Here is an 18,877-nt window from a genome sequence, read left to right on the forward strand (position 1 = left end):
GTTTTTAAAAGAACGAAATGCTATGCAAATTCAAGACACTGTCACCACTTAGAGGTACAGAAGACATTAAAGATAGTCCCTTTTCTTAAAGAACTTGCAATCTGGTAGAAAACAGAAGTGATGAAGAATCAACATCCGTATGTTTCAAAGGGGTGAGTTAAGGGAGTGCAGGTGAACTAGAAACAGAGCTGGAGCCAGACAGCGATGGTCAGTGACAGTGAGCAGCCATGGCCGGCCAGAGTCCCTTCACATCCAGTGGAAATGCTGGCCTCCCCCCAGGCATTGCCTGGCCTTCGTCCACAGCTGCACTACCCATCACCAGTCCCCTCGAACAAGCTCCACCATGGCCACACAAGCAGCCTCAGTTTGGGACAGTCTCTCCCTCTGCAGCTCCAGAAGCTCTCTGCTTAACCTTGCAGGGTCCCAGGGTGTTGTCTTCACCAAACTGGGTATGGGGGGTGGTAAAGAGAGAGCGGCCACAAGATACCCTGAACTCAGAAAAGGTCTAGTCTGATAGACGTGAAACAGGAAAGGAGGGAGGCTCCTAGCCAGACAATGACTCTAACTCCCATGCCACAGTGTGAGAACACAGAGCTGCAGAGCAATGCAAAGGTGGGAACTGATTCACAGAAACTTACTACTACTCTGGGTACCATACCCATATTGCGGTCCTGGGCGGTGAAGATACAGGAGGAAGAACTTCTGCCAAATGAGTGGCAGAAGAGGATGGTCAGAAGGCGTGACGAGAGCCTGGTGGGCCCAACGATAAATGAGCAGCCTCTGGAGGGACGGGACGATGGGGAGTTTCAGCTGAGCCTGGGCTTTCTACAAAAGAGGTGGGCTTTGAGCAACCATGTAATGACCACAATTGCAAACAGTCACTTCCTAAGTGATTCAAATGAAATGCTGAACATGGTGTTTTCGATTCAATAAGAAAAAAGAAAAGTCATATAAACCTTACTTCTCCGACCCGCTAGCTAACACTTTAACCTTAGTAGCAAGACATGTAGGGCAGCTTTTTTTCAAGAATTGCACAGACCCCAGAATTGGACTGGGTCTTAAGCATCACCTAGTCTAATCTCATTTCCATGCCTTTCCATTCCTTTGCATGTAAAACACTATAGGGCAAGAATAATATAAAAGCCAAAGTAAATTTTATCAACCTCTTGAAAATAGAGATTTTTCTTTTTTGGCCACACTGCATGACAGGTGGGATCTCAGTTCCCCGACCAGGGGTCAGACCTGCGCCCCCTGCATTGGAAGTGCAGAATCTTAACCACTGAACCACCAGGGAAGTCCTGAAAATTTAGATTTTAAATGGGCGTTCAAGAATGATAAATCCCTTGACAGGCTCTGAAATCCAAAAGCAAAGTCTATACTATAGGACCTGAAAATAGAAGGTCTTTAATTCTAAAGTCTCATTCCAGTCTTTCTCACACTTTAGTTAGCCTAAGGATCAGCTAGGGAGTTTTTCAAAATAAATTACTGGTCCCACTCCAGACAGAATCCCAGAGGCCGGGGTCCAGGAATCCGATTTTTAACAAGCTCTCTAGGGGATTCTGATGCTTTAGAACAAAGGCAATCCCCTTTACACATACAATGAACACAGCCTCAAATTATTAGGTTGTGACTCTCAATGTTAAAAGAACCTTGGAAAGGAGGTATACACTTCAACTACACCATGTTAAGCATTAGTTTGGTTACTGTGCTTTCCAAACATTCGTAACAAAAGAAAACACAGAAGTCCAAAAGCTACAGGTGAACCCATCAGCATCAAAGTGTGAACCACCTTCTACCACTCAAATGCAGAACTGCTATTTGCACCTTCAGAGCTTGGTCAGGGGTAAATGCAGAGTTTATAACCAATTCCCCTTCAACAACTCTTCGGAGCTGGGAGTCTTCTTCAAAGATGGATTCCATGTTCAGGACTGTCCATGCAAACCACACCTACAATAACACCAGGTAAAGAGGGGAATGAGCTACTAACTCAGACAGACAAAATACATCCTCACATTCCACAAATAAACATTACAGTTCCTAAAATTAACACATAGTTTTTATACCTATTTCTACTCTTATCACAGATATAAATTTACATGAAATAGGCCATTGAAAACTGTTAAATTACTTTAGAAAGGCTACTTTAGTAAAAGAAGATGTTTGTTTGCTCAACTTTAGTGCGCAGGTTCCGTATCACGAGGGACAGGAAAGAGGGCCAGATGTGAGCTCTGCCCTTAAGAAGTTTTGCATTCACCAGAGGAGACAAGACTAATATAAGTAACCATAATGTAAAGTGAGAAGTGTGAGTACTGATCAGGGATTGAGTGCTACGGGAAACCAGAGGAGGTAGGGTGGGATCAGAGAAGGTAATATACCAGAGAAGACTAGGCAGAGACTGGAGGGGAAGGCATGCCTGGGAAGAGAATCAGCTAGGCAAAAGATGGAAACTCCAAAGATGTATGCAGATAACAGCATGGAGTGTGTTTCAGCTGGATCACAAGAGGTATGAGGAAGAGCAGGAAGTAAGCATGTGATACAAAGTTGAAGGATGTTACTACTAATTTAAGTGATAAAACAGAGACATAATGGGACACACAAAGTCTTGAGAGGTGGTGATAATGATGAAAATAATGCTGCGAATTAATGATAATGATGATAACTATAACAGCCAACACCTAGTAAACACTGTTCTAAGTGCTTTACATGTAGGTGCAATCATTATTCCCATTTGACTGTTGAGGACAAAGAGGTTAGCCAGCCGCCCAAGGCACAGTGCTAGCAAATGGCAGAACCAAGGCTGAACCCCGAGTGGTCCAGCTCCAGTGTCCACTCTTACTTAAACGCTCTGCCCTGCAGCTGGGCAGGCTCTGCAGTCAGGCAGCTGGAGTCTTATCATGAGCTGTCTGACCCTGAGCCAGCCACTTGACTCCATAAAACCTCAGTTAACACCCCTGTGAGACAGGAATAGCAACAGCACCACCTCAGCAGAGGGCTACTGTGAGGATTAAATGAAAAAGTATTCTTACGCATAGTAAGTGTTAACAGACGTTAGTTATTTTAGACTATTAGTAACGTAGGTAAGGATGATAACAATATTAAAGTTCAAAAAGATAACAGGGCTTCCCTGGTGGCGCAGCGGTTGGGAGTCCGCCTGCCGATGCAGGGGACACGGGTTCATACCCCGGTCCGGGAAGATCCCACATGCCGCGGAGCGACTGGGCTCGTGAGCCGTGGCCGCTGAGCCTGCGCATCCGGGAGGGGCCACAATAGTGAGAGGCCCGCGTACCGCAAAAAAAAAAAAAAAAGGTAACAAATGGTCCACAGTGGGTTTCCTACCTGAGTGGGTGTGGCCAAGCCCTCCACAAAGGAAGGAGTGATGTTGCCTGCCACGATCCAGCTCACCAAAGAAGAGAGCAGACTCCGGTCACAGTGGTAGCCCAAAGCATTCTACACCAGGGGAGCATGTGGAGCAGAGAGTGGAGGCTTTAAAAAACACAATCGATGAGCTTTTCAAGAATATCAGCAATTACCTTACTATGATGGAAGATTCTGGTAAGACACAGATTTCAATAATTAGTCCACCAGCAGTTACAATCCCAGGCTGCGCATTATAGCCAAATGTAATGAGCAGCGCTCCTCCTGGGATGTCCTTCCTTTGGCTTTATGAGGATCTGCACTTAGCAGACTACGGTTACTGGATAAGACACTGTTAAGGCAGAGCTTTAAAAAGGCAGTGGCCACAGAGCAGTACTGAGAAGGGTGCATGTGGGGGAACCTCCTTAGAAGACTACTATCTAGCTGATGACTGAAAGATAAATTCTCTAACAGGTTTACCTTATGTTGCTGGTAGAGCAATTTCTGCACACAGTCTTCCTGCATCAGCTGAAAAGCTGTTTTACACAAATGGTCCATGAGGAAGAGGATGGGTTGTTCTCGGTACCAAAGTTGCTGGCTTATAAGAGCCTGAACCCAGAACTCCAATACGGCAACCGGGCCCACTTCATTGAGCTGAGTGCTTACAGAGATGTGGGCCTGCGGAGAAAGGGCTCAGGTGACGTGAAAGGTAATAACCAGCCTCCCATTTTTAAAACACTAATAAAATAATACCTACCTCCACTACAAAACCCAGATCTGTTGACCTTCTTGGTCAAAAGCACTGTGCCAAGTGCTTTGAAATGACCAACACATAGACATGTTAGCACAGGGGTGTCTGATTGGGAAGGCGGGCAAGGGTGTACTTAGGGGCTGACAGGGTCCTGACCTGGATCATGCTGTTGAGAAGCTTCACGTTGTCTCCATGGCTGGCTCCTGTCAGGTGCTGTGCCACCTTGTGGGTGACCTGTTGCGTGACACCCTGAGGGACACCGATGTCCAAGTGTAGGAAGAGGAGGAGGTGTGACAGAAACCTGCCGAGCACATAGGACAACGCACTTTACCTTCCAATCGGAAGTCAACAGAATTTCCAGTGGCTAATTACTTATGAGAAACAAAAAATACTGACGTGTCCCATTTTTAAACCAAAGCTCTATTTAGGGATTCTGATAAATCTTCAGGAATTTCAGAAGAATAAAGTTTTCCAGTTTGACGTGGGTTAAATCTACCCATGTAGTGAACAGACCTAAGACACATAAACCCATGCAAGTTAAAGAGCATTAGAGGGAAAACACCCAAAGCGCTGCTCTATCCCCTCCCAACCCCCACTCACGAGAGTAGAGATATCTATAGAATCACTCTGCAATCTTTCATGGGGTGTCAACTCCACACAAAGTGGCATATGGAACACTGCGGGGGGGGGGGGCGGGCACGGATACCACCACATTTAAGTCACGGACGTGCCCTCGGTTCCCTGGGTGAACCAGGCTCCTTCCTCTCTCAGGGCCTTTGCCTCTGCTGGGTTTTCTGCCTGAAACACTTCCCCACATCTAACCTGGCAAACTCCTACTCATCCTTCCCATCTCATCTGCAATGTCCCTTCCTCAGAGACTTCCTGACCCCTCCCCGCCACCTAAAATACGTCTAACCCATTAACCTCCCTCATAGCACCATTGTTTTCCTTCGTGGCACTTAAAATTGGTAACTGCAGCCTGAGGACATGACCCCTTCCTATGTGTCTGAGGGCAATGCCCAACCCGCCTGGCTCCCCATCGTACAGACAGTGGCAGCTCAGAGGTTACTGCTGAGTGAGGGTGCTTCCCATTTCACAGGAGGTACAACACAGGCCAAACTCCACTGCAGTAGAAAGGGAAAGCTATGACAGGAGAGGCGCAATGAAGCCCTGTAAGAGTTCAGAGGACAGAGCTAGCGCAGGCTTTAGGGTGCAAAGGGAGAGATACAGAGGAGGAAACATCTGAAATGGAGCCTAGGAAGATTTACCTTTACTCAAAATTTAACAACTCCGGGGCAGGTGGGAGGGGTGGGAACAGCCCATTCAATTTAATTTTAAAATCTCTCAAAATTGCAAAAATCTAAAGACAATTTATTAAAATTGTTCCAGGCAGGCATCAAATTGCCTGTGTATCACTTAAGCCTTACACTCAGCTTGTATGAGAAATGGCATTATCTCATCATACAAATAAAGAAACAGAGGCTCTGAAAAGTGAAGGAACTCACCTGTGTTCACACTAGGAGAGCGATGGAGTGAGGACACAACTCAAGCCTGAAAGCCATGCGCCAACCAGAACACAAGTGGTCCCAGACTCGCTCAGGGCCTAGAGTGCTAATTTTTCCAAAAAAGGTCCCTAGGCCCTAACCCATTCCTACTGAAGCAGACTCTCCAGGGGAGGAGCTGGGAACCCATATACTTAATAAGCTCTCTCCCGTGAGGGGAGGAGCTTCTCATCCCCAGGCAAGTCTGCGACACACAAGTCTGTTTGAAATGACACACAATGGGAAAACTGTAGTGTCCCCCTCATGCCTTTGGACGTACTACCTGTCCCCTGCCATACAGGCCTCCTCCACATCAGGCCTCACCTCCCCCTTCCTCGCTCTTCAAAAGGCTCCAGCCAGATGACCTCCCAGCTCCCTGGACAGGTATTTTTCTTCCCACCTCTGTGCCTTCACTCAGCTCCTCCCCAGCCTGGTCCTCTCCAGACCCTCCTCTGACCCCCTATGGATACTTAAAAAGCCCTGTCTTGCCGTGTCCTCTCCACTGGCCCAACACCTACCTGCACTCCGAAGCTCAATTAGAAACGAACCTCTTGGGACTTCGTTGGTGGTGCAGTGGCTAAGAATCCATCTGCCAATGCAGGGGACACGGGTTCAAGCCCTGGGCCGGGAAGATCCCACATGCTGTGGAGCAACTAAGCCCGTGCGCCACAACTGAACTGAAGCCCACAAGCCACAACCACTGAAGCCCACATGCCTAGAGCCCGTGCTCCACAACAAGAGAAGCCACCACAATGAGAAGTCCACACACTGCAACAAAGAGTTGCCCCCGCTTGCCACTACTAAAGAAAGCCCACGCGCAGCAACAAAGACCCAACACAGCCAAATAAATAAATTCATAAAAAAAAAAAGAAGAAACCCACAAAGTCATATTTGTGGGTCATCTCTTGCTTCTGTTCACTGAGCACCCTCTGTCTCCCTTCTGCTAACACATCCTCTCATTAAGGGAACTGTCCTTCCTCCATGCTATAGAGTTGTGGGAGAGAGGGTCTCTCAATACAGAATCCCTATACACCTTCCTCTCAGGACTGGTCAATCCCACTGGTCAAGCTGACAGGCTCAGGGAGAGCACATGAGTAAGTCACACCAATCGGAATCATTATAAGAAACAAGGATAAAGAAAAACATTTGCCTTTCCCATGGGAAACTAGCATGATGCCTGGTTCTCTCTGTAGCATGTACTTTCATTCCCCTGGAAAAAGTACAACTGCAAGAGACGGCTTGAAAGAGAGAGAAGCAGGGCCAAGGGACCTGGGAGGGTAGATAAACAGAAAGGGAAATACTAACCCAGGGCCTCTCAGCTTTGCAACTACTGCCATGTTGGGATGGCAGATTCCTGGGAGAGGCTCTCCTGTGCACTGTGGGATGTTTAGTACTATCCCTGACCTCTGTGCACTAGATTTAAGTAGCAGCCCCCCTCAATCCCCTTACAACTCCCTCTCCCAACCACCTGCCCTACCTGCCCCACCCCACCAGGCTGCGACAACCAAAATGATCTCTAGACATTACCAAATGTCCCCTGAGGGTCAAAACCCCTCTAGTTGAGGACCACCACTTTAGAATGACCTGTTGTTATCAGGAGCCTTCTTCCCCAATCACATGAGCCAACACATTCCCTTCCTGGTGAAACAAGTGTGCACTGAATTTTCATCATGTGCAATTAAGAATCTTGATTCGTACCCATCCTTAATTCCTTCCCTCCCCCAGCAGCTATTTCTTTTACCCTAATTCCATATACATTTACCATATACAGTTGACCCTTGAACCCACAGGGTTAGTGGTACTGACCCCCCATGTAGTTGAAAATTCATGTATAACTTTTGACTCCCCCAAAAACTTTACTAATAGCCTACTGTTGACCAGAAGCTTTACCAATAATATAAACTGTCGATTAACACATATTTCATATGTTATATGTATGATATACTATATTCTTACCATAAAGTGAGCTAGAGAAAAGAAAATATTATGAAAATCATAAGGAAAATACATTTACAGTATTGTACTGTATCTATTGATACTGTAAGCTTACATCATCTGTTTACAAGATGAATCACCTGTCAGTACCTACATCAATACTGTCTTATATGTTATAAAACACTGTAGATGCTATACAGGCTAACATTACACATCAAAAACGAAAAGACAATGTGAAAAAGAAATTCATATTTATTTACAGGTAGAACAATTCCTGCACTGATAATGAAGAAGCAGCAATATGATTGCTTTATGGTAGCCTAGTATAATCAATACGATTGTTTCACGATCATCTAGCCTATATACTAATGAATGAATCATTTTAAAAATTTTGTGGCATAGAGTATGATAGTCATATTCATAATACAGTATTAGAAACACTGTTACATTTTTTAAAAAAACACTTATCTGTGATGACAGCCTGATACAGTTTCTCGATTACGAGAGAGGTATACTGTGCAGTAGTATAATTCTTTGAAAGCAAAGTTATAAAACAGTAAGAAAAACACAGTATTAATTTTATATTAAATATCTCTCACCCTATGCCTATGTAAGGATAGGCTACCCACTTCAATACCAGTCTGGCACAGCATGTGCTACATGATGAATACTTAGGTGATGATGATGATGACACAAAAACATCTCATACAGTCCTTGCCATACGGGTGTCAGATTTTCACACAAAGACACACATATACACAACAGGTAAGTTTATCAACTGTACAGCATGATGATCGTTTATTATGCATTAAGTGGAAGTGGATCATCATAAAGGTCTTCATCCTCATTAGCGTCACGCTGAGTAGGCTGAGGGGGAAGAGGAGCGGTTGGTCTCGCTGTCTCAGGGTGGCAGAGCCGGAAGAGGTGGAAGAGAAGGAGGAGAGGGAGGCACACCTAGTGTAACTTTATAGAAGTACATCGAAATTTCTGACTTCTTTGCTTTTTCATTTCTCCAAAAATGTTTCTATACAGTATCAATTCTTCCCCCGTTTGCTTTAGTTTCAGTGCTCGTATCATAGAAGGGTCCATGTCATAAAAGAAATCAAAATCAGTCTTGAATAATCAGAACCTTCTGGCAGATTGTCTAATGTTAATGTTTTCTGGCACTGCTTCTTCTACGTCTTCTTCCTCATGATCTGGCACCGGTTCAGAAGCACTCACGTCGATCAAGTCATCTTCTGTTAACTCCTCTGGTGTGGTGACTATTAGTTCTTGAATTTCTCTAAGATCCAAATCTTGAAACCCTTCCCCCACTCCCAGCCCCAACTTCTTTGCCATATCTACCAACCCTTTCATGATTTCCTTGATTGGTTTTGTCATAAATCATGAACTCATGCACATCTGGACACAGTTTTCCCCAGCAGGAATTTGTTTTGGGCTTGATGGCTTTCATGGTTTTCTATAACAACAATGGCATCTTCAATGGTATATTCCTTCCAGACTTTCAGGATGTTCTATCAGGGTTCTATTCCATAGTGTTGACAATCCTTTCCATAGAGTACCACGTACAATGAGCCTTAAAGGTCCTTATGACCCCCTGACCTAGACACTGAATTAGAGACGTTGTCTGTGGGGGCAAAGGGACTGCTATGACACCTGCGGTGTTGAACTCGTGGGGTCTGTGTGGCCAGGGGTACTGTCCGATACCAAAAGAACTTTAAAAGGCAGCCCAGTACTGGCAAGGCACTTCTTGACTTCAAGGACAAACCATTGATGGAAACAATCAAAAAAAAGGGTTCTCACTGTCCAGGCCTTGTACAACCAAGAGACTGGCAGCTGGTATTTATCTTTTCCCTTCAAGGCTGGGGGGTTAACAGCTTTACAGATAAGGGCAGTCCTAATCGTAAACCCGACTACATTTACACGAAACAGTATAGTTAGCCTATCCCTTCCTGCCTTCAATCCTGGTGCTTGCTTCTCTTCCTTGCTAATAAATGTCCTTTGTGGCATTTTTTTTTTCCCCAGAATAGGGCACTTTCATCTGCGTTAAAAACCTGTTCCGGGGCTTCCCTGGTGGCACAGTGGTTGCGGGTCCACCTGCCGATGCAGGGGACGCAGCTTCGTGCCCCGGTCCGGGAGGATCCCACATGCCGCGGAGCGGCTGGGCCCGTGAGCCACGGCCGCTGAGCCTGCGCGTCCGGAGCCTGTGCTCCGCGGCAGGTGGGGGCCAGCAGTGAGAGGCCCGCGTACTGCAAAAAAAAAAAAAAAAAAAAAAAAAAAACCTGCTCCGGCAGATATCCTTTCTCCTCGATGATTTTTGTAATGGCATCTGGGAACTCATCTGCTGCCTCCTGGTTGACAGAAGCTGCTTCTCCTGTTATCTTGACATTTTTTAAGCCAAATTTCTTTCTAAAATTATCAAACCATCCTGTGCTGGCATTAAATTCTTCAGCTTTAGATCTTTCACCTTCCTTTTGCTTTAAGTTATCATAAAATGACTTTGATTTTTCTCTAATCATATTAGGGTCTACAGGTATGCCTTTCTTATAGCCATCCTGCACTCACACAAAAGCTACATTTTCAATATGAGATAAAAAGGTATTTCACAAAAAGTACAACAGTGACAGCTTCATGAATTTCCTTTTCTTTTTTTTTACAATGGTTCCTACTCTGGATTCATTTATCTTGAAATGACAGGAAGTGCAGCTGCAGACTTCAATCTATGGTACATATCATGCAATTCAACTTTTTCTTGTAATGTCATGACTTTTCTCTGCTTCTTGGGAGCACTTCCAGAATCATTAGAGGCACTTCATATGGGTCCCATGGTGTTATTTAAGGCACTAAACACAATGAAAATGACGCGAGAGCCGTAAGAGGTCACTTTTTACTGTGATGCACAATTTACTGGAGAGACAAACTGCTCAGTCGGAGAAGATTAGCGTCACAAAGCATGTTAGGCGGATACTCAACACTTGAGCTCACCTTCATGGCAACAGGAGGTGGCTACAAAATTATTACAGTAGTACAGTATGCAGCTGTAATTTAATACTGCACCTTTTATGTCTGTTTATATTTCTCTCAACCATGAATGGCATCATGTATGGTCTGTGTTTGTGTGTGTAAGTTTTGATAAATTTTAACTTTTTATAATAGATTTGTGTATATTTTATGGTAGTAGATGAAAGAATAGTATCTACATTTATTTTATACATTCATGACATACTTTTTTCTTAATTTTTTTCAATATTTATAGGCTACATTAGTTCATCTGTGAGTTTTTTCAAATTGTCACAAATCTCCAAAAAACTTTCCAGTGTATTTATTAAAATATATCCTCGTATAAGTGGACCTGCACAGTTCAAACCCGTGTGGTTCAAGGGTCAACTATAATGCAAATGCAATCTATAGGCCCTAGCATGGCCTTGCCAATATTTTGCTTCATAACTTTGTGATTACCTCAGAAGTCTTATTTTCTCCACAAGATTATCAGTGTCTCATGTGATGAGCACCTCCCTGTGTATCTTCTCTGTTTATAATACTGCCCCATGCACACTGCAATTAAAAGCAACGTGTTTTGCTATTGCTACAACAGCAAAGCCATTTGCTGCTCAAGGTCAGAAGCACTATTCCCAGTTTCATGGAAACCACCACCCTTTTCAATACTAATAAGCTATAAGCAATCCAAAATTAAATGACAAAGGGAAGTATCTTTCATGACAATAAAACTAGAATCATTATTAGAGTCACTGTTCATCACTCTGCATTCTAAAATAGGCAGGAAGTTTTCTGCCTCATAAAAAATACACTATTGAAATATCATTCCCTATATTATACTTGAGAAACCAGAGAACATAGTCATTTTGTACTCGCTGGGCTGTTCTCCACTTACTGCTCATTCTTTAGAAGGTAATACTGGCAAGGGTAGAACAAAGGCAGAATCTTATCCAGGACATGGACCACTGTTTTCAAATGCCTCGACTGGACCAGAATCCCCAAGAGTGGGATGCCTTCTGCACAGAACTTCTCAATGCTATGGAAAAAGAAAAAGGCAATGAGCATACGAGGTAGCCAGTTCATAAACTGATGTTCTTCCAATGCACTATCATACTACACGCTACCCAGATTATCTCAGGTCTCCAACCCATTTATGCATACCCAAACTTCACACAGAAATGCTAGAATCAGAACTCTAGAAGTACAAAGGAACTTAAAAGTTCATCTATATTATCATTTTATACGAAAGAAAGGTGAAGTATCATGGCCCAATTCACACAGTTTCCTGGTATAGGGTCAAATTGAGGACCCAGGTTTGCAAATTTCTAGCCCAGAGCCCTGGCCACTTTGCTTCTCAAATGGTGCTTCTTCTAAGAGTCATGGGGCTCTCATTGTCTACGTAGTCCCACAAGGTATTATAGCAAAGATTCAAAAATGAGCTCAATCTGTCTGTATAATCTGGCAGAATTTTTCTGAAATCAATGTGGCCTAGAAATTTGCTTATTTTTTTGACTCTTCAGAGAATCTATCCTTAAGAAATAATCTCAAATATGGAAGAAAATATGACAGATGATCCATGTAAAAATGTAATTTTCAGAATTATTCATAATTGTAAACCCAGAGGCATAAATGACTTAATGTAAATTCTGGAAAAATCCATTCAATGGGAATATTACAGAATTATCTTAAAAGTATGCATATGATGGCCAAGGGCAATATGGAAAAATATTTCTGCTAAAATGATACTAGGAAAAAACAAAACTTTATACTTCTAACTATAACTACTAGTAAAGGAGAGTTATACTGTACAGACAGGGAAAAAACAGGGATAATGTCACACTAAAATGCTCATTGCGTTGGAGTGGTAAAAAAGAGTGGTTTTTTCCTCCATTTTCCTAATTCTATAGTTTGGTTACACTGCTTTAATTCTGGGGGAAAAAAATCTTTTCAAAAAATAAAAGGAATAATGCAAAGATTATGCCCTAAGGGAAACATTTACAATATTAGAAGTAAAAAACAAAGGATATATAAAATTATGCATGTAGTACAGCTCTAAAAAAGATCCAAGGAAAACATACTGAATAAAAATAAACAGAAAAATAAGCAATGTTTTATTACGATGAGAAAGATTCTGGGTGATTTTTTTTGACTATTGTTCTCTGTATTATCTATGACTTTATATTCATGTACAACTTATGTCCTTCACACTCTGCCCCCAATCCTAAGCCCATTCATAAGATTGTTTTAAGTTAGTTCTAGAATCATCCCAGATGACCACAGTGGAGTTCAGCCCCAAAAAGAAACACTCTCACCCTCACACCCACTCAGGATTCAGGAATCAGCACTAAACCAGTATTTATTTTAGAGAGGACACACAGCAGTATTAGTGAATAAAGAGCTACAGTTCCAGAATAAATATAATTAGAGAAATCATGAAACGATTAAGTTCAGAGTACTACACTCAAAGAATCCACATACCAGACACTGTTCTAAGCATGTTAAACGTCTTATAACTCACTTAAGCCTCATAAAGTAAGTCTGATACTATTATTATTCCCATTTCATAGATGAGGAACCTGAGGTACAGGAAACTGTGGATGACACTAGAGCTACTAGAAATGATGTAAAGAGTGCCTTCCAGGGCTTCCCTGGTGGCACAGTGGTTGAGAGTCCGCCTGCCGATGCAGGGGACACGGGTTCGTGCCCCGGTCCGGGAAGATCCCACATGCCGCGGAGCGGCGGGGCCGTGAGCCATGGCCGCTGAGCCTGCGCATCCGGAGCCTGTGCTCCACAACAGGAGAGGCCACAGCAATGAGAGGCCCACGTACCGAAAAAAAAAAAAAAGAGTGCCTTCCAAAGGGCCTATATAACATCTCTCCCCTTCCTAGTACATCAATTCTGCCCTCTTTAACTGGCTTTCAAATTTGTCCATAATTACCTGGTGACCTCCATTCACCAACAGGAAACACAGGCTTCAGCCAGGAGAGTTTTGTCAACACTTCCCTTTCCCTCCCCCCCACCTCCACCCAGCCAGACAGATATCTGGTGGAATGAAATATGGAGGGGAGGTGGGGGGTGGGGAGGAAGAAATAAGTGAGGAAGGTTAAGAGGTACAAACTTCCAATTGCAAAATACATGAGTTATGGGTATGAAATGTACAATGTGGAGAATACAGTCAATAATTATGTATTATTTTTGTATGGTGACATATCGTAACCAGCCTTATCGGGTGATCAGTTAGAAATGTACAGAAATGTTGAATCCCTATGTTGTGTGACAGGAACTAACATAGTGTTGTAGGTCAGTTATACTTCAAAAACAAATAAACAGGGCTTCCCTGGTGGTGCAGTGGTTAAGAATCCACCTGCCAATGCAGGGGACATGGGTTCAATCCCTGGTCTGGGAAGATCCCACATGCCGCAGAGCAACTAAGCCCGTGCGCCACAGCTACTGGGCCTGCACTCTTGAGCCTGTGAGCCACAACTACTGAAGCCTGCGTGCTTAGAGCTCATGCTCTGCAACAAGAGAAGCCACTGCAATGAGCAGCCAACTCGCTGCAACTAGAGAAAGCCCGCGTGCAGCAATGAAGACCCAACGCAGCCAAAAATAAATAAATATATAAAACAAACAAACTCACAGAAGAAGAGATCAGATTTGTGGTTACTAGAGGCTGGGGGGAGGTGGGGGGTGGAGGGAGGGGAAATTGGATAAAGGTGGTCAAAAGGTACAATCTTCCAGTTATCAGATTAATAAATACTAGGGATATACTGTAATGTACATGATGACATAATTAACACTGGTGTACATTATATATAAAAGTTGTTAAGAGAGTAAATCCCAAATGTTCTCATCACAAGAAAAAAAAAATCTTTCCTATTTCTTTTTTTTTTAATAGATCTTTATTGGAGTATAATTGCTTCATAATACTGTGTTAATTTCTGCTGTATAACAAAGTAAATCAGCCATACATATATACCCATATTCTCTCCCTCTTGAGCCTCCTTCCCATCCTCCCTATTCTTCCTATTTCTTTAATTTTACATCTATATGAGATGATGGATGTTCACTAAACTATACATTTCATGATATATGTAAGTCAAATCATTGTGCCATACACCTTAAATTTATACAGTGCTGTATGTCAATTATATCTCAATAAAACTGGAAGGAAAAAAAAAGAAATACCTACAAAGTACAAGTTCTGGAGATATCAAGACAATGCCCCTACCATGTTCCTACCATTAAGGAACACACAGTCCCAAAGGAGGAGGAGAAACGATTACACCTTAAGCACCCAGCTCAGAAGGCACAGGTGCTGCAGGGCAGGGGTGGGTGGTCCTTGGGCAGAATCTTCAACACCGTGGGCACTGATCACCAGGGGAAGGTAAGAGTCACTACTCTGCTCCTTAGCCCAGGACATCTCTAATTAATAAGACTCCTGGGCTTCCCTGGTGGCGCAGTGGTTGAAAGTCCACCTGCCCATGCAGGGGACACGGGTTCGTGCCCCTGTCCGGGAAGATCCCACATGCTGTGGAGCGGCTAGGCCCGTGAGCCATGGCTGCTGAGCCTGCACGTCCGGAGCCTGTGCTCCGCAACGGGAGAGGCCACAACAGTGAGAGGCCCACGTACCGCAGGAGAAAAAAAAAAAAAGACTCCTCTCCAAAGCTTAGCTCCTCCATGAGGGTATCCTGCTCTAGTGATCTCTCCTTACTTTAAATTCTTTCTGCCCATACTCTTGAGAGGTTCCAATCTAGGCTGTACATTAGAATCACCTGGAGAACTGGCCCCTAGATCAGTTAGATCAGGATTCTCACTCTCTTCCCTGTATTGGTAGTTTTAGAATCACTGCAAAAGTGATTCTAAATGGTGGTCAGGATTAAGAACCAGAGCTCTATTCATATCATCCAGCCCATGATTATATTCTTCAGTACTGCCAATTGTTTTATGTCTCCCGTGTCCACTAAGCTGTCAACAACCTGAGGACAGCTATCTAACAATTCCATACCTCTCCTATTTCACAGCACAGGCTGAACACTAATAGCTCATAGGACAACTGGCATCCCACTGAAAATATACTGAATGTGGAAGAAGATGTTTAAATCAGGTTGCTAAAAAGGTGTTACAGTGAATCTAAAACACAAGAATCAGAAAGTATCGGCCAAAGATGTTTTAGAAACTGGATAGGATAAATAAAATTAATACATTGTAGGAAAATGATCCTTAATGAAAAGGATTTTTAACCAACTGAGAATTCATGCATTCACTTACTTACTGCACCAGATTCAGTCTTCATCACTAGGGATAAAATACCACAAGACAAATATGGTTCCTGAGTCCTAACCTCATAGAATGTCTCCAATAAAATTAAACAGACAACTACATTATAGTGTGATAAATGCTACAATGGAAGAAACAGACACAGCTATGGGCTCATACAAGAGAGGCACTTGACATGATAAGGCATTTCATCCCCTTGGGTAGGTTTAGGGTTAGCTTCCTTTATACCTGGGAAGGCTGGGTTGGGCTGCCATCACTTTGAACAAAATTCGGTACAAGTGACCAATTATTTTTATTTGATCACTATTCTGAGGAAGAGACTCTGTCTACTGTTGACATAAAAATTCCACGCTGGATGATAGGTATAACTCTCTTGATAATGCAACAAGGTGATTTTCTGTTACAAATCCATGTTATATGAATTTAGGCAGCACTTCCCCATGATAAGCTATTAATCGAGGCTTATTATTTGGCCCTGATTACCCCTAGATAGATTTGATGGAGGCCTCAGACCTTGGGATGTGAAAGATGAGATTCCAGAATCACTGACTACAAGGTTCAGCAACCCTAGAAGTTCAACACAAACACTGTACCTGTGGCCCACGGCCGTCATAGCTAAGGCCAGATAACAGCCAATGGGCATGCCCGCCTTAACAGCCTTCAAGAGAGGATGAAACGTGGGTGACTCTGTCACTTCAGGCACAGTGCTGGAGAACAGAAGAGTTGCACAATTCTGCTGTATTCCATAATCATTTTTGTGCAGTTTTAACCTCAAGATCAAGTTCCAGGCCCATTGGTTAAATGAGGTCTCAGGTGTCTCTCCATATCGAACAATACTGGCCAAATATGAAACCTAAAACAATTATTTATTTGAAACCACATTAGTCACATACACATTAAATCAGTAAGCTCACCCACCCATCTCTTTTTGTGATCAACAATGCCGTCAAAAGAAAGGACATAGGGCCTCCCTGGTGGCGCAGCGGCTGGGAGTCCGCCTGCCGATGCAGGGGACACGGGCTCATGCCCCAATCCGGGAAGATCCCACATGCCGCGGAGCGGCTGGGCCCGTGAGCCATGGCCGCTGAGCCTGCGCGTCCGGAGCCTGTGCTCCGCAACGAGAGAGGCGGAGAGGCCACAACCGTGAGAGGCCGGCGTACCAAAAAAAAAAAAAAAAAAAAAAAGGACATAATGCTTACTGGTACTCCGTGTTTACAGCGCTAAATTAAAGCAGTTTCTCACTCACAGCTGACTTCTGATTATTTGCTAGTCACTTTGTGAACCTGATCTGGGTCTGCTCAAGCAAGAGTAATAATATGAAAGTTGGTATGCAACAAATCATGTGCTGGTAAAAAAATTTAACAACCAGTTGGAGCATGGAGGCCGATTTATAAGGGTTTGCCCACTTTGGTAGCATAAAAACTCCCACCATGGTCAACTTCAAGCCACCAGCAGGTTAACAATCAGACCTGCAAAGTTCCTAAAAATGTAACAATCAGTTCTCCAAGCCGGTATGAGCCAGCACCAGCACACCGCTGTAGCTCAACTCAAATTCCGTAATACTAAAATGGTCATATGGAGGCTACTTCTTAAAGAAAAATCTTTCTCCAACCACAGAACTCAATTTCAATATCTTAAATTGCCAGAAATGTTCTTAGGAAACCTAAGGGTAAATATTGTAACTTTATCCACCCAGGTCATTTATAATAAAGGTTTACGTCCTCAATACATAAAAGAAGGAAATACCTGCTTCATACTTTCAGAAAGAAACCCAGCATACGGCTTCTGTGCAAGGTACTTCTGGTACGCCTCAAGAATCATTAAAGCTACTTCAGCATGGACTGCTTGATCCAGATGAAGAGTCCCCTTTTAAAGAGAAAAATCATCACAAACATGTCATCTTGATTTTTTTTGGTTATACCTTTGAACTAAAAGATTAGTCAGGATAGTAAAAAAGAACCTTGGATGCAGAAGTTTAATTTTCCAAAGCTCACACCCCCTAACAATGAAATTATAAAATGACAATAGGAAAAAGAATTGAAATCTTTAAAGAACCACTACACTGCACCAGTTAGGTGTGAGCCCGAGTCATCCCCAATCCCAGTCATAAAAGGTATCTTTGAATGCAACCCCCAACCCCCACCCTAAAATCTCCATAAATACTTTGGGTTACAAGTTTAAGGGCATTGTTAAGAACCAGGAAGATGTTGAATTATTATTAACTAAACAGAAAGATACTTAATAATTTAAGTCTACATTCCCTTTTCTTGTTCTGTCATCAGTGAAAATAAAAAAAATACTCAACAGCACAGGTAAAATACTCCTTCAGGAACTTGAAGTTGCCTACCAAATTTCCCACCCAATCTTCCTTTACAGCCTGAAGAAATACATGCCCTAAGCCTCCGAGAGAAGAGCACTTTCCGAACGCTAACAAAAGAACAAGGAGAGGGCTTCCCTGGTGGCGCAGTGGTTAAGAATACTCCTGCCAACGCAGGGGATACAGGTTCGAGCCCTGGTCTGGGAAGATCCCACATGCCACGGAGCAACTAAGCCCGTGCGCCACAACTACTGAGCCTGCGCTCTAGAGCCCACGTGCCACAACTACTGAGCCCGTGTGCCACAACTACTGAAGCCCGCATGCCTAGAGCCCGTGCTCCGCAACAAGAGAAGCCACTGCAATGAGAAGCCTGCGCACGGCAACGAAGAGTAGTCCCCACTCGCCACAACTAGAGAAAGCCCGTGCACAGCAACGAAGACCAAAGGCAGCCCAAAATAAATAAATAAAATAAATAAATTTATTTATTAAAAAAAAAGAGTTGCTACTTTAAATGAACGAGGAGACACTCGAGGAGACCGTGCATGCAGCTCTCTGGAAGAGGGGGGCTGGGGCTTCTGTTCACAAGTCAGAGAAGGCGAAGGTGGAGAAGAGCCCCTTGCAGCTCTCACCCACCAGCACTTGAGTGAGAAAAGACCCCGATGAGACCATGAGCAGACAAGGTGGTCAGGGACACCCTGGAGGAAA

At 43.5% G+C, this 18,877-nt stretch overlaps 1 protein-coding gene across 2 annotated transcripts in view; it reads right to left on the reverse strand.

Annotated features, from left to right (window-relative positions):
* EPG5 (ectopic P-granules 5 autophagy tethering factor) overlaps positions 1 to 18,877 on the reverse strand; it is a 129,845-nt gene that overhangs the window by 69,234 nt on the left and 41,734 nt on the right. For both annotated transcript variants that reach the window (XM_019936977.3, XM_033837706.2), the window contains exons 15-22: positions 17,602 to 17,721; positions 16,449 to 16,708; positions 11,474 to 11,614; positions 4,262 to 4,406; positions 3,835 to 4,032; positions 3,337 to 3,447; positions 1,825 to 1,947; positions 659 to 825 (exon numbers count right to left, since the gene is read on the reverse strand). In XM_019936977.3, coding sequence (XP_019792536.2) covers positions 659 to 825; positions 1,825 to 1,947; positions 3,337 to 3,447; positions 3,835 to 4,032; positions 4,262 to 4,406; positions 11,474 to 11,614; positions 16,449 to 16,708; positions 17,602 to 17,721 — 1,265 coding nt within the window. The remainder of the gene's footprint in view (positions 1 to 658; positions 826 to 1,824; positions 1,948 to 3,336; positions 3,448 to 3,834; positions 4,033 to 4,261; positions 4,407 to 11,473; positions 11,615 to 16,448; positions 16,709 to 17,601; positions 17,722 to 18,877) is intronic.

This window comes from Tursiops truncatus, chromosome 13 (genome assembly GCF_011762595.2).
Source record: "Tursiops truncatus isolate mTurTru1 chromosome 13, mTurTru1.mat.Y, whole genome shotgun sequence".
In the NCBI taxonomy this organism is placed as follows: domain Eukaryota; kingdom Metazoa; phylum Chordata; class Mammalia; order Artiodactyla; family Delphinidae; genus Tursiops; species Tursiops truncatus.